Consider the following 15,342-nt stretch of genomic DNA (forward strand, 5'->3'; position numbering starts at 1 on the left):
GCTTGGTTTCCCCTGCTCCGAAGGGTAGGATCTGAACCAATGGCTTCAAGTGACAAGAACGGAGATTCCAACTAAACAGCAGGAAGAACTTTCTGGCGCTAAGAGCTCTTTCACAGTGGAACGGACTTCTTCGAGAGGTGGTGGACTCTCCTTCCTTGGAGGTTTCTAAGCAGAGGTTAAATGGCCATCCGTCATGGATGTTTCAGCTGAGATTTCTGCATTGCAGGGGGTTGGGACTACAGGGCCGCTTCCAACTCTACAATTCTATGCTTCTAGGTTAATAGTAGTTATGAGCATGGATAGCCACTTGAACTATGTGCTGATGATATTAAACTACCTGGGGAACGGGTGGGTGGAGGGTCAGTGGATGCTGGTGGGGAGGAGGCTGGTGTTTTTGAGTTCTGTACATTTTTGTGGTTGTTCTGAAATGCAATAAAATTATATTTAAAATAATAATGAACAAATTGATGTATTTAAACGCAACCATCTTGTTTTTATTAACATGATACAAAAAGTGATTTAGTATATAAAACCAATATTTTGCGTATAAATTATAAGAACACTCGTTATTTACAATACTACAGCGTTACGACACCTGTAAGATTGTTTTCCTGAGTTAACTGTATAACATATAACTTCATACTATATTGCTGAGACTTTGGAAAGTGGTGAAGTTATAATTTAAAATAAGGTCTCTAGTGCCTATATAGACATAGTAACCAGTGCAAAGGGATGCTACTAAATCGTACTTGATGGAGGACAAAGTTCATATCTGTGCAATACATACACGTGCTAGTTTACTTACCCCTTAAAATATTCTGGTTAAGTTTGATATAGTAACAAAAATAAATACAATTTCAAAACAGCAGAATATAAAAGAACCCACTCTCACCTAAATATGATAAGAGTTCAAGTAATCACATTAAAAAGAACAAGATATTCATGCATAATATTTTCTTGGATTTTTTAAAAAAACAATGTTTTTGAAGTGCACAACCTAGGGTCTTAATGCTGCATATTTAAGCTGTAAAACAGTGTATTTCTTTAGAGGAATACCCAAGATCTTGCAGAAACCTGGAATGAAACAAACACATATACACAAAATAATGTACAGAGGGAAAGCAAGAATATTAAAGTAGCATTACAATTTATTTATTTTTTAAAAATGTAGATTATTCCTATTATAAAACTGGGATTTGTTTGTTGATGCTACAAAACCTATGACCAACTTTCCCCCCTGGTGCTGTTGGGCCCACCCTCACTTAAATATAGTGCACCCACCTTACAGAACACCAGTTCCACTAATTCCTACAAACTACCCCAGATTATCTTGTAGGGTACTTGTGTGAGGGAAAACTTAATAATTTCGAGTCTCAAGCAGGATTTGATCCAATAAATAAGAAAGATTTTATTAAACAAAGGAAGTTTATGACACAAAGTGGGTAAAACATAGGATACTTAATACTTTGGTTCTTAAACAAGGTGGTATTTTCTGACAGTTGCACCCTCCTTAGACAACCCTACTCCTGAGGTACTCCAGGTAACAGACCCAAGGGATCACCACACCCCTCTTAACTGGTTTGGGAGACTTCTCTTTTGGTTGAAGAATCTCTCCCCTCCTGACTGGAATGAAACCTAAGTAGACTGTATCCTCACAGTTTCTACTTCTCCTGGCTCAGCCTCAGCCTCCCAGTTAATTCCTGGTTTATTACTCTTACAGGACACCACACACTGTCCTTCACACTAAGCTCAGAGTCTCCTTTCTCTAGCTTGTGATATATTCCTTAAAGTGGATGTTTCTACCCAGAACCAACTCTCTCTATCCTCTCACTCCCTACCTCCCACCCTATTCTCCCAACCTACAAACTGTCTCTCAAAATCCTCTCCTTTTCAACTCCCTCTCCTGGAACCCTGGCCAATCAGAGGTTGCCATCCATTTACCGTTTGCTGGCAGGGGAAAAGAAAAGAGAAACTTGGGGACCCAACCTGCCCAGCAAAACAAACTTTTCAGTCACACCAACCCACCCTTAAAATTAGCCCACAGAAAAGCAGTATTAAAACTAACAAGTGGTATCCAATTTTAGTCCGGGCAGATCCACTGAAAACAATGGATTATTCTACCCTAGGTGGCTCTCACCAAGTTTCCCACATATGTAAATTCTTTACTGCTTTATATTTGGAAAATTTTAAATAAAATATCAATTATAAAAATTAAGGGTGAGGAGAGCATATGAAGTATACAACATGTAACAGATCAATATTTCCTCTTTTACTTACTGTATTCCTTGCTCCATGAAAGGTGGTGGACCACAGATACATATGAGCACCTTAGAATCACATTTACTTCTTTTCACAAATTGGGAAAGAAGAGAGGAAGAAATTTTTCCTTCTTTGCCTTTCCAGCCTTTCTTTGGCTCCGAGAGGACAAACTGAACCTCAAATCTGAAAGACAGAATGATTAAGTCACAGAACATGCACAATTTATTCAGCCATAGAACAAACTGGAACGAGCAAAAAATAAATAAAATTGGATATTATTTGTATGTCAGCATATCAGGTCTTGTATGATTCTGCAACACGGAGTTTGATCAAGAGTGAAGGCTAAAATCTGTTCCCTTCTGGTCTTCATTGCATTTGGGAAGTATGAAAATTACAGTGACTTCAGGATTTCTCCTACTCTTATTTTAACAGTTCTCCTTTCTAACTGGCCTCTTTTATTGCATATTCATTAATAATGCTTTAATGTTCTGATTAAATTGTTATTGTGTATTTTAATTATGTATGTATTTTATCATTGATTTCATAGCCATTTGGAAACCATTTTGGCATAAGTGGCATGCAATAATGATAACAGTGATGATATTGTTCTGGAATTTAGGGGACGAAAATATTATGAACTACAGCAGCAGCTCTGAACAATGAAAGGCATATTGAGATGATGGGAAATCACCACTATAGGCAGAAACAAGATTTCTATATTTTCCGTCAAAATCAATGTGAAAAACAATTTCCTTGTGATTTCCCCCCCATTAAAATAATAAAGGAAGCCGCTTCCCCCTATAGTGTGTAACTAACGTGGCAGATAAACAACTGAATAAAAGCTTTTTACATAGCCCCTTCTGTAACAAAAATAGTGAATGGTTTGGATATCAAGCAGTGATCTGATGAGGAACTTTGCTTTAAGCAAGATGAATAATTATTCAGCACAACGGCACCCACAGCCCAAAGCACTTCATTAAGGTTTCAAAAAGTAATTTGGATGACTAACAAATGAATGCCTTGTACGCTACACTACTGCAAATTCAAACCAAGCTTAAATGCAAGACAAGGGGTGCAAGCAATGAATGATGTAAACAGGGGAGATGAGTAACAGGAGGTTTGTGAACTTTAGACAATATGATCATCACTGCATTAAATTCCTTTCTGTGTACCTATCCCTACATAGGATATATATTGTTCAAAGCTAACCTGTACTGCCCAATAAAGGTGCATTTCTATGTATTTTGTGCTTGCAGGAATAACATACTTCTCTGCATTGCTAGAACTGAGCAGGCACCTACTGCAAGGGAAGTGGGGGGAAGTCTCCATCCTCCTCAAAAACAATCAAGTTACCATCTTTCCCCCAATATCCAGTTCCAGAGTCTCCCCAGTTACCTTGCATCATTCAGGGCTAGTTGCTCCAGCTGATTTCTCCAAAGTATGTCATCTTCCGTCTTGTTGAAGAACATAAATTTCACTGCCCTTAAAAAGAAATTAGGGCTTCAATATTTAAAATCACAGCTGTTAGAAATATTGTACCCATGCAGGAGACACTGAATAATACAACAAGTATTCCTCAGTAAGAACTCCCAACAGCTTTTAACAATGCCACTTTGTGTAATTTAATAGCAGTGAAAGACTCATGTAAGTTTACTTATGTATAGTGGGGTTGGAAGAGATGATTCTGGCCCCTCTGTAGCCCTAATTTGTTTTGCCCTCCTTATCAAACTCACTCCAAGCACACCATAGCTGTACTAAGACCACTGCTCACCTTTGTATTTACATAACATATCTCCCTTTGTCTGGACGGGTTAGAACAAGAAATACAACAATCAAATATTATAATCACTTAAAAAGCATCAGTTAACTACATTATGTGGTCCAGGCATATTATATACCAGGGGTGTCCAACTGGTCGACCACGATTGATAGGTCGATCCCTGGGTGATACTGGTCGATTGTGGTAGATCGCTTGCTCATTTCTGGCCCCGCCCCCTCGCTATGTTGTGCATTTGTGCAGGATCGCTAAAATGGAAGATGGAGTTATCGCCGCCCAGCTCTGTTTTTGGTGCACGTACTTTGGCATTCCCGAATTAAGGAGTGCAAATTCTGTGCCTCCCCTAAAAAAAAACCTCAACAACTTTGAGCTCCCCCACCCCCAAAATAGGTAGATCACTACCATTTTTTTCCCCTGGGAGTAGATCGCAGTTTCTTGGGAGTTGGATGTCTCTGTTATATACAAGGGGTGTGACCAAAAAAATGCACATTTTTAGTTGGTGTTGTAAAGCAGGCGTACCCTAGGGCTACCTATCATTTTGAAATTGCCCAGTATCTCTTTTTCTCCATTGTCTTAGTGGAGAAATCACGTTAGTGCAGAAATCACTGATCCTCAATACACAAATTAAAGAAGAGGTCCCGTCTAGAAGGGTGATGGAAAAATTGGGATCCCTCGATTATACAGAAACTCCTACATTCTATGAGGGTGCTCTCATTTCAATGACATACTGGTAGTCACAGGAAATCCATGGTAGAAATGGAATCAGCTAGACCTCTGGCAGTTTAATTACCATGAAGAAATCAAACTTCATCAACCCTGACCCCACATTAAAACCTGCTTGTAGGAAACTGTGCACATGTGATTTGAGAAACTTTACAACCACAACCAGGGAAGCCACCACTCTTGCCAAGTAACATTAGCAGAAACCTTACACTACAATCCTATACATGCCTACTCAAAATTAAGTCTGATTTCAATATGGATTACTCCAGGGACAGTGGGTGTAAAACTGCACCTGCAGATATTGCTAAAACAAGGTAGTAAGAAATACTGCAACACAAATATTGTGAGCAATTTGTATTGTTTTGTCAAAACCTTCCTTCACAGCAAAAGACTGTTTTGTTTCTATCATCAAATACCTGTGCAGTGTTTTGAAACAATCTTGCTGCTAAGCACATAACCAGAGCAAGAACTACTTAAAATGACTTTTCTTGTCATTTATAATGCTTGCACCTAGTCATAAGCAGAGAAGATACCTGAGGCTGTTGCTACTGGTCAGAGCACAGCTGAGCAGCTTAACCATTGGGGTGAATCCTGTGCCTCCTGCCAATAAAAACAGATCCTCTACATCTTCCATTTGCGATTTCATGAAGTTACCTTCAGGATTACTCACAGAAATATACTCCCCTTTAGAAGAAGAAGAAGAAGAAAAACATACAGTGCAGTGAATCTTGGAGAGAATGAAATAAGGGCACTCTCAACATCCACCCATTAAAAGAAACCTAAGGGTGCATTAGCTCACATTTTATACAACTATAAAAACAGTGGGCAGGATTCAACTTATGAGTCCTGTCCATGGAAGCCCTACACAAAGACCTCTGTTTGCACAACAGGGTTTGACTCAGGGCAGTGGGGAGAATCTCTGTAACAGCATCTTTGGGGGTAGGAGAGGAAAGAGGGGGTTGTTTTGTTTGGTAAGCCAAAATGCTTGCCCTGATGGAAGGGTTGCCTTAGTGAGGCACTGAATTCCTTCTAGTATAAAGCAATCATTCATCAGGAAAAGACTGAGAAACAAAACACTTAAAAATAAATAAATTATATTTTATTAATTTTTCAAGAAAACAAACTATATGTTTGAAATGAATGGTTTGCAACCAGATTTTTCATAGACCACCGTACGATGCTTAACAGCTTTCCCCCTTTTTTCCATTTTCTATTAAATGTATTTTCATATCATAAAAAAAAAAATGGAAACTTTCACAAGATTTATAGCAACAAACGCTGTTTTAGAATATCCCGAAAGAGCTCGAGAAAAAGAAATAAAGCAAACACTTACCTATTTGTAGGGCATCAAGTACTGGTGTGAATAGTCCACTTGGGTAAATTTTGATTATGAAAAATATATGCAACTGATCATCATGACAGGGGTTTTTGAATGTAGACACCAAGAAAGATGGCACTGGTGTATATGGCTTCACTATCTCTGTGCCTGAGGAAAAGAAGAAGAAAATTCAACATTTAGTATTCACAGAAACAATCCCTTTTAGTAGAGTCAACCGTCAATGTCAAATCACATATTCTTACAAATAATGCAATTACTTCCTGCTAAATGTGGAAGTCATGTGGACCAGAAGCCCTAACCCCTTTTCTAGATAAACTGAATGTTCAACATACCTGACCACGTGTGTATAAATGGGCTAAACAAAGAAGTTTTGAATACAATCTGAGCGACTTTTTAAAAAGAAAAAGCATCTTACTGGTGTTTATGAAAAGAAGTCATGCTGTCAGCTGACTTAGTAATTACGAGCTGATGGGCTGAGTTTCAGCACTGATGTATTTTATCCTGGTACTTGTAACAAATGCAGCTTTTAAGGTTGGCTATTATCTTTGTCTAGTTGCTAAAACCTATTTTTTTAGACTGTGAAAAGGCACAACGCTCAACGAAAATAGAATATCACCTTTCTTCCCGTTCAGAACTGCTTGCCATTTTCTCCTTGTAGCTTCTCCACTCGCACACTTCAATCCAGCGGGAGCCACTGATAACAGAGTTGAGGGAGCTATTTTTGTTGATTCCCCCTTCCCACAGCAATCCCTCCTGAACACCCCCAATGCATTCTGGAGGTTGGGGGACCCTCTCAAATAGTGTGTAGGTGGCATGGGGGGATGTCTGTAGGAGAAATAAGGAATTTGCAAAAATGGCTTCTTCCCCTCTTCTGCTTAATAAAGCCCTCTATGAGCAGAGGAACACAACTGGGTATTATTCTATTTTATGAAAGATTAACTGGCTGGACATTGCAAGTTCTTTCTGGTGAGGTGTAAAGTAGTGGACATCTTCATACACAAAACATTGCTAAAGGAACCTTTATAAAATAGAGTTTTCATTCCACAGTATATGGTTCCCTTTCAACATCTGAGACATCTGAGTATTACCTATTTAATTAGGGTGGAACATGTTTTTCATTTAAGAAGGTAAGTGATAAACTTGTGTGATCATTTGTGTGCCTTTCCTTTTTAAAACAACACCACCACAACAGAATTAGAATATATTCTAGGAAATAACAAATTATCTTTCATTACATTACCTGTAATAGTTTGTCTGAGGTAAACATGGTGCCCAACAGGGACCAGGAGATGAGTTCCCAGCGGTAATGCTAAACAGAAGAGTTGGGTGTCATGACTGACATTTGTCTTTGACAGCAATCTGCATTTTCTGTAATACAGACCTTAAAAATACAGAAACGGTAATTAATTCAATTCAGGCCACTCAAATGTTCACATTCCATGAATCTAACTTCTGTGTGCATAACTCTTCTTCCAAGACTGGAACAAAATCCTCAGATCCTCAAAGCAAAGTCATGCAAAATATCTACTCATGCCTTTATCACTTGAAAAGTCAACAACTTATGCTTCAACCATTAGTGGTATTAAAATTAGTTATTAATACAGCAACAACAGATTCCTGCTAATATGACAATTTCAGCTATCATATCTGGTCCCATGTAAAGGCTGTGGCATTTCTGAATCATTGCATTTTTTTGTTTCCAAATACATTATATAAGAATCTGAAACATAACTGAGATACTTTGCACTCTGCATAAAATTTTTAGGCAGCTGAGAAGAAGAGGGGATATAGAGAGGTTTCATTATCATGGGCAGTACATTTTGCAGGTACAATGAAAACACAAAGCCATCATATTATACACAGCTATACACAATGCTTTTGCTAAAACTATAATACATCCTTATAGTCATTCTGACTATGCTGCAGACCTTGAACAGCAATCTGATTTTGTCTCCTAAAGTTTGGGTGTGCTGAAAAACAGTCATGAGCATGGCAGCAAAACTAATTACCTCTCTCTGTGCGTTTGACAAAGGAGTTATGACTTTCCAATGGCTGTCCAAGTTTTTTCCAAGACAGAATTTCTTTCTTATTCAGGACAAATTCCACCTTTCCCACTTTTTCAGAGACCTGTACTAAAAATACACAGAGTGTTGTTCTATACTAATACATATATGTCATTTTGTACAAAAAATGTAATTACAGCGTTCACAACCTGCCTCTGTTCAACTTATTATTAAAGAGAGAGGGAGGGAGTAAAGCCCTTGGGAGACCCACTGAAAGAAATGGTCATTCGTTTCAATGAGTCTTCTCCGCGGATGGTAGTTGGATATTCTCCAGACACAATAAAATTGCAGGGCAGCAGCTGAAAGAATGAAACAAAGCTACTTTGCTGAAATTAAACAGATTTGGTCTAGTCAGTGCCTGAACTCCTTATGTACCAATATTGCCATGAGCTGCTTGATACAGAGAGATGGAATAGAAATGTAAGCAGTAACAGAATGTGAAAAGCATTTGATTAAATACCACATTTTGCAGTTTTTATCTGAATGAGAGGATAGCAGATGCATGCTCAACGAGACATTTTTACATATGGCAAGCAAGCAAGCAAGCAAGCAAGCAAATAAATAAATAAATAAGGAAGGGACAAATTATATTCAAAGGACAACAGATAATTGTTACAGGACCCAACATAGAGTAGCCTGAATCAAAAAGAACAGCAATATAAGGAAGCTTTTGGCTGGTTCCTTCTTAACAGCAGCGCTCATGCAGAATGACAGACTGTTTCTAAAGTAAAGTGAATTTCAAAAGTAGTTTGCAATATGGCACAGGGGTCTTTAATGCAGCATTAAAGGGTTTTTTAAAAAAAATCAACAGAAAACACTTGTATGAGCAGAAAAGCATTTCTTTCAAACTGTTCATTGGTAAAGAAAACTCTCAAGAGACTCAAAAGACATTAAGATACAGTCATTCAAGAATCTTGACAGCTATGAAATGCATTACAATGAATAAGATAACTAACATAAAATGTAAGCTTTGCAAAGAAGCTGATACAAGATGATACTCTCAGTTCTTAAGTTAACATGCTGCTACAGTAAGCTAAACCAGTTTAACTTCAATGGTGCACCATGTGCATCTAACATTGTTTTCATATAGGCATGCATCAATATGTGGTGAACCATGCACAGCGCACTAAGATTATAGTCCAATCATATGAATTGCTATGCCAACAAATACTAAGGCTCTGAAGTCTTGATTAGCACAAGAGTTAACATGATGTTAGAACAGGGAAAGTGTTTCACATGAGGGCACTCTACTATAGATTAGCCTTATTTAAGTTTCTCAAACAGTCATCTGGAAGGTAGGGGCAACTCTCAACTTACGCTTCTGCAGATGGCACTTAAAGTCAAAAATTGCATATAGTCAAAACACACTGGGTTCAACAGCAGGTGGGATTCCAGATGCCCATCCCCCTTTTACCCCTTTTTAACTTTTTGGCCATGAGCAAAAAGCTGAATGCGCGTAAGTTAAATGTACACAAGTTGCGAGTTACCTGTACTTAACATACAGCACAATAAATACATAGAAATACAAGAAATATGTTACATTTCTTGCATGATGTAAGATTTCGGAAACAGCACTAGTAGTAATATTACTGAAAAAAGTGATCAGATACTGAATATACTAACAAGTCAGAGCAAAAAAGGCACAAATGTTTTGACTGTAAGAGGATGTACTTGCTTACCTATCATATCTTCATGAACTGCATAACTCAGTTCTAAAACAGAAGTATATATTCTGATTTAATAAAAACCAAGTGTCTACATTGATTATTATGAGTAGCAATAATCATTAAATGTACAGGTGTCAGGAAAATGCAAAGCTTTAGAGCTTTGGATTTCATCATTTAAGTAAAGTTATGAGGTTCTCTACAATGGAAAACCCAAATAATTAGCTATACCACAAAGTTCCATTAAATTAATATATAGGCATGGCTTGGCAGTACATATTCAATTCTTGGATGTGCATGCTCCCTTCTCCCCCTTTCCTTGCCAGGCGGCAATTCCCTCCCTTTGCACTAAGCATAGTTTGCTTTGAAACTGAAATTGGAAATACGCAACAGAATATTTTGGTTTGGTGGCAAACAGGAAGTGAGAGAAGAAACTGCAGCACCAGAGGGAAGGAGGAATTGCATGTTTGTAGTGGCAAATTATTGCTTGCTGTTATACTTCAATTGAGCCTCATAATGCAACCGATTTACTAATCACCTTATAAACCACTGTCTCAGGCTGATTTACACATAAATTAAAAACAGAAAAACAACAGATACATTTAAAACAAAACTAAAACTTTTACAAATGGAGACTCGTGATAAAACTAGTCATAAATCAAGGATCCATGTATCTGGTGTGTGCACACAGCTGGAGCTTCATTCTATTAAGAGGAAAGGTCAAAGCTCAATTTTAGAAAGTGTGCATTACATGCACAGTGTCTCCAACATTTCCAGTAGAGGCTGGGGAAAGCTTGGAAAGCCTCTATCACTCAGTAGAGACAATTCTGAGCTAGATGGAGCATCCTACACTTGCACTCAGTTGCTCTGTTTTACCAAGTTCAATATCTGACAATTTAATGGTGCCCTTTAATGGTGCCCAAAGTCTATCACTCGAATTTTCTCTTCACTTTCTGCTGGAGAGGAAAGATGCTTTTAAAAATGAACACTAGCTACTCTTAAGGAACAGAACAACTGCATGCAGGAATGAAACTCCAACTGAATGCACAAGTCTCTCCCTCAACATATTTCACATCTTTGGAGTCTAGCCTTAACATAGAGATACCAGCCTTTCCCAACCCTGTGCTCTCTAAGCATTGTTGGACTACAACTCCCATCAACCCTGACCTCCAGCTATGCCTACCAAGTACAAAACATTCATGGGGTACCATGGTTTGAGTACAATACACATTCCACTCTTATCTCTGCGGGATTTTAATGCAGCTGAGCTGCATTTATATATGAGTGTATATGTGCATCCATTACATGTATATAATTACATGCACACCTCTGCAATGAAGAATTTGCCAGTAAAGTCCTTACCGAGATGTAAAAGATACGAGTAGTCTTTCACAATCAGCTCTCCTCTCAGTTTGCGTTCTTGAAGATCAGCTATCACCAATTCACTGTTCATATCCTTACAGAGGAAGGAAAATGAAGGTTTTTCAAAGTGGTTGTTAAAATTGAAGTGTTTTTTATTATAATAGTGCACCATCAATGCGCACAGCACTTTACAAAGTAACAAGAGTTCTCTACAGTGGAGAGTTTTCAATCTGAACCTATCAAGAGGAGCCAAGAAAGAAGACAGGAAGGAGGAGGTGAGGGTAAATGGTTGAAGAAGGCACTTCACTTCCACATACTTAAGCTTGGTTTTGGTACAGAAGGAGGGCAGAGGGAAGAAGAAGAAGAAGAAGAAGAAGAAGAAGAAGAAGAAGAAGAAGAAGAAGAAGAAGAAGAAGAGTAGTAGTAGTAGTAGTAGTAGTAGTTTGGATTTGATATCCCGCTTTATCACTACCCGAAGTAGTCTCAAAGCGGCTAACATTCTCCTTTCCCTTCCTCCCCCACAACAAACACTCTGTGAGGTGAGTGGGGCTGAGAGACTTCAGAGAAGTGTGACTAGCCCAAGGTCACCCAGCAGCTGCATGTGGAGGAGAGGGGACACGAACCCGGTTCACCAGATTACAGTGGTGCCTCGCAAGACGAAATTAATCCGTTCCGTGAGGCTCTTCGTATAGCGGTTTTTTCGTCTTGCGAAGCAAGCCCATTGACAGCTTAGCGGATTAGCGCTATTAGCGGTTTAGCGGCTTTTAGCGGATCAGCTGATAAGCGGCTTAGGGCTTAGGAAAAGGGGGGGAAAGGGGAAAAAACCCGCAGGAACTCACAAGACATTTTCGTCTTGCGAAGCAAGCCCATAAAGAAATTTGTTTTGCGAAGCGCCTCCAAAACGGAAAACCCTTTCGTCTAGCGGGTTTTCCGTCTTGCGAGGCATTCGTCTTGCGGGGCACCACTGTACAAGACTACCGCTCTTAACCACTACACCGCAGTGGCAAGTGAGACCACAGAGGTCTTCTTGGAGGCAGTTTCAAGCATATGGAGAAGCAAGAAACAACTCTGGACAGCTGTTAATGGGGGAGCTGGAGGAGCAAAGCCAAGGTGACCTGAGTTCAAATTCCCAGCTAGCCACGAAACGTACAGTCTAGTCACTATTTCTCAGTCTATCCTACCTCACAGGGTTGTTATGAGGATGAAATGTGGGGGGAGAACAAGTACGTTGCTTTGAGCTCTTTGGGGCAAAGCCTGGATACAAATGATATATTGGATAAATGATATATTGGAAAAACAAGTATACAGTTTTCAAAATTCTTTAATATAAAAAGCAATTCTCTACCTTTTGTTTAGTGTATATGACCACGGTGATGGAACCATCTGTCTGGAACCAATCATAACTGAAATATTAGGGGGGGGGGAACCTATTAATCTTTTTGAAACAATGCATGTATATATCTGCCTCCGTCTTCATTTGTTTGCTGAAGAAATATGCCTAAAAGCACTTGAAAACATTCCACTAACTAACGAAGCTTGTGAGCAAAACTCTGGCAGTCGCACCAAAAGATTGATATTAACTTAGTTTACTTTAATCTGAAAGGCACCATCACATAGAACAAACGTTGAGTTACTTTGTTTTGTTTATAATTTGAAATTACTGTAGTAGAATTTAGCTGCTCATTTCCCACTCCACCAAGTGGTGGAGTGGGAAATGTACCAAGAATCCCAGCCCCCTAGAAATTACTGAATTGTTATTCATGCCATTAAATAGTGTAACAATGGTCACAGTACTGCAACTATTTCATGGAACTGTCTAGAGGGGTTCACCGAAGAGCTGCTAGTTGTTACTGAAGCTTATGTAAAATAGAGCTTTACAAAGATTTTATAAAAATGATAATACTGTCTTAGAATAGTACCTGGGAACTACTTCTTTGGAATAATTATCCGGGACTTTCTTTTTAGAAAACAGACCTGCAAAAAAGAAAAAGAGAGAGAAAGAAATGATATACATATATAGGGACCTAAAAAACAAATATTCATTAGGTAAACAAATTGGCTTAGATCCACGGTTCCCATGGGCAGAACTCCATGCATGTGCTGCTCCTGTGGAGGAATGGCAAAGGATATTTTCACTGACCACTGCACAGCTGGAGGAAGTGATGGGGGGGTGGCCTGGGGAGAACAGACAATTGCTTCCCTTCCTCCTTCTACAGTGGCAGCCTTCACTGTATCGGTCCCTTTAGAAAGTGGAAGGAGTTTATAGAAGGGATAATCCGCATCCACCCCCAAGTATGCAGATATAACCGTAGTTTCATGCCATTTTATCAGCATGAGACATGTATCAGCCCAACCAACGTCTCAGCAGATTACAATAATATATGAGGAGAACATGCATGTTGATCTGAGCTTCTTGGACAAAGGGCAATATAAAAACATAGTAATAATAACTTTTTCAAATAAAGAACACTGTCTACCTGGGACATATCAGGCACTTGCTGAAATTAGTTCAGAACATTCAGTTCAGAGTTGATTGTCCTTAGGTACCTGGAAGCACTCAAGTTCAGGATACAACATTCATGCCTCCACAAGTTTAAATTGTCTGAGGCACAGAAACACCCCAATCCAAGAGAAGGGAGGGGAAAGAGGCAACCACGTATCACTTGTCAAAGAGCAAAGCGTAACAGATGGGATCCTGGTTTAAATTCATTTGTTTTGAGCTCAGATGAGGTTTCTGTCAGGGTGCCTAACATGCTAGTGTGATGCAATTTTAAAATGTATAAACAGTTTTAGTAAATACAGCACACACACACACAGAGAGAGAGAGAGAGAGAGAACTTGTATCAAAAACACAAAGAAACCATGTACCATACAAGACTGCGGAAGAGTTTCACAGTTGCTAGCAGCTGCACACACCTTTGAACACAGCCTGAACATGACATTGCTCAAACTTTCGCAACGTCAAATTCCGCAGAACAGCATTTGGATGTGTTTCCGCTGTTTACCTCAAATTCATTTGTTTAAGAATATTCATATACTGCTTCATATTTTAAAGTATCTAAAGTACCTGCTGCGCTGATTATACCACATAATTAGAGCCATTATCCATCTGATCACACAAGGGCCCTGCCTTGAGTCTGCTGCATGTGAAAGCAAAATGAATCTAGACAGCTCTTAACTAAGTACAATTCAGAGTACTGTGAAAACAGCCTTTGAGTCTGTTTTTTAGTGGTGTGGGTGGGGGGAAAGTGTCACGCAAAGCACTCAGCTTCACCCCATAGCCAGCAGCTTGTTGTTAAAAGCATCTCACTTCACTTCCAGAATACCTGCTGCCTTTGGGCCTGCCCCAGTTGCTAGTTAGGAGAGCACTCCTTTCCTTTTCATCCACACAAGACACTGCAGCGGAAGACTATGCATAAAACTGGAGTAATCCGTACTTTAATGAAACTTTATTTGGAAGTAGGGGGTGGATACCTTTTTTTTTCCCCAGTCCAATGACTGCAATTCAAAAATGGAAAACCATGAGGGACACATGCCTGACTATGGCCAAAGTGGTCACTGAATGTGCAACTGCTGTTGCATGCAGGCACTTTACTCACCACAAACTCTTGTTTCAAAACACACACATAAAAATTGTTAATCCAGGCATGCATCATCTACAAACTGCAACTTCCCCAGCCCAGCACTAGGATAACCTCTCCTCTTAGCCCAGCATGGAGATGGGAGAGATTTCCAGCTCAGAGAAAGGACTATTTCCATCCAAAACACAGCAGTCTTCTACTCTTGGTGGAAGCCAGCCTCATGCGGGGAAGTGGGCCACATTTAAAGGCTTGGCAAATCAGATCCAACTCATAGGTTGTAGGGTTCACCACTCCCAGTGTAAAGGATCAAAATGAATGCTGGATCCACTGCACATAGTTATATGGTGCAAGAGACAGTAATATTCCCACCCGGCCATAAGAGTTTTGCAATGTTATGAGACCCAACAAAAGAACAGAGACAACTAGTAACTCAAATCCAAAGAAAGTCACACAAAGTCCATAGACATAAATTTATGTCAATGTCCTGTTGCTTTTCATGGGTCTTCTCAGATTTCCCAAGGAAATCTTTTCCAAAAGGTTGGGAAACTCTCAAAAAGTGTGTGAGTTGGGGAGA

The 15,342-nt window shown here is 39.2% G+C and overlaps 1 protein-coding gene across 3 annotated transcripts in view; it reads right to left on the reverse strand.

The window, feature by feature from the left end:
• Positions 1-470: 470 nt before the first annotated feature.
• The window catches only part of LOC307212882 (cytochrome b5 reductase 4-like), a 34,926-nt gene continuing 20,054 nt past the window's right edge, over positions 471-15,342 (reverse strand). For 2 of the 3 annotated variants that reach the window (XM_079970495.1, XM_079970494.1), the window contains 11 exons: positions 13,107-13,161; positions 12,533-12,590; positions 11,188-11,281; positions 9,841-9,873; positions 8,108-8,230; positions 7,339-7,479; positions 6,093-6,245; positions 5,293-5,443; positions 3,655-3,741; positions 2,278-2,442; positions 471-1,074 (listed from right to left, as the gene is read on the reverse strand). In XM_079970495.1, the coding sequence (XP_079826621.1) occupies positions 1,020-1,074; positions 2,278-2,442; positions 3,655-3,741; positions 5,293-5,443; positions 6,093-6,245; positions 7,339-7,479; positions 8,108-8,230; positions 9,841-9,873; positions 11,188-11,281; positions 12,533-12,590; positions 13,107-13,161 (1,115 nt within the window). In that variant the 3' untranslated portion in view covers positions 471-1,019. The remainder of the gene's footprint in view (positions 1,075-2,277; positions 2,443-3,654; positions 3,742-5,292; positions 5,444-6,092; positions 6,246-7,338; positions 7,480-8,107; positions 8,231-9,840; positions 9,874-11,187; positions 11,282-12,532; positions 12,591-13,106; positions 13,162-15,342) is intronic. The other variant, XM_079970496.1, reaches the window with a different exon arrangement.

This window comes from Podarcis cretensis, assembly GCF_951804945.1.
Source record: "Podarcis cretensis genome assembly, chromosome: 3".
NCBI lineage: Eukaryota > Metazoa > Chordata > Lepidosauria > Squamata > Lacertidae > Podarcis > Podarcis cretensis.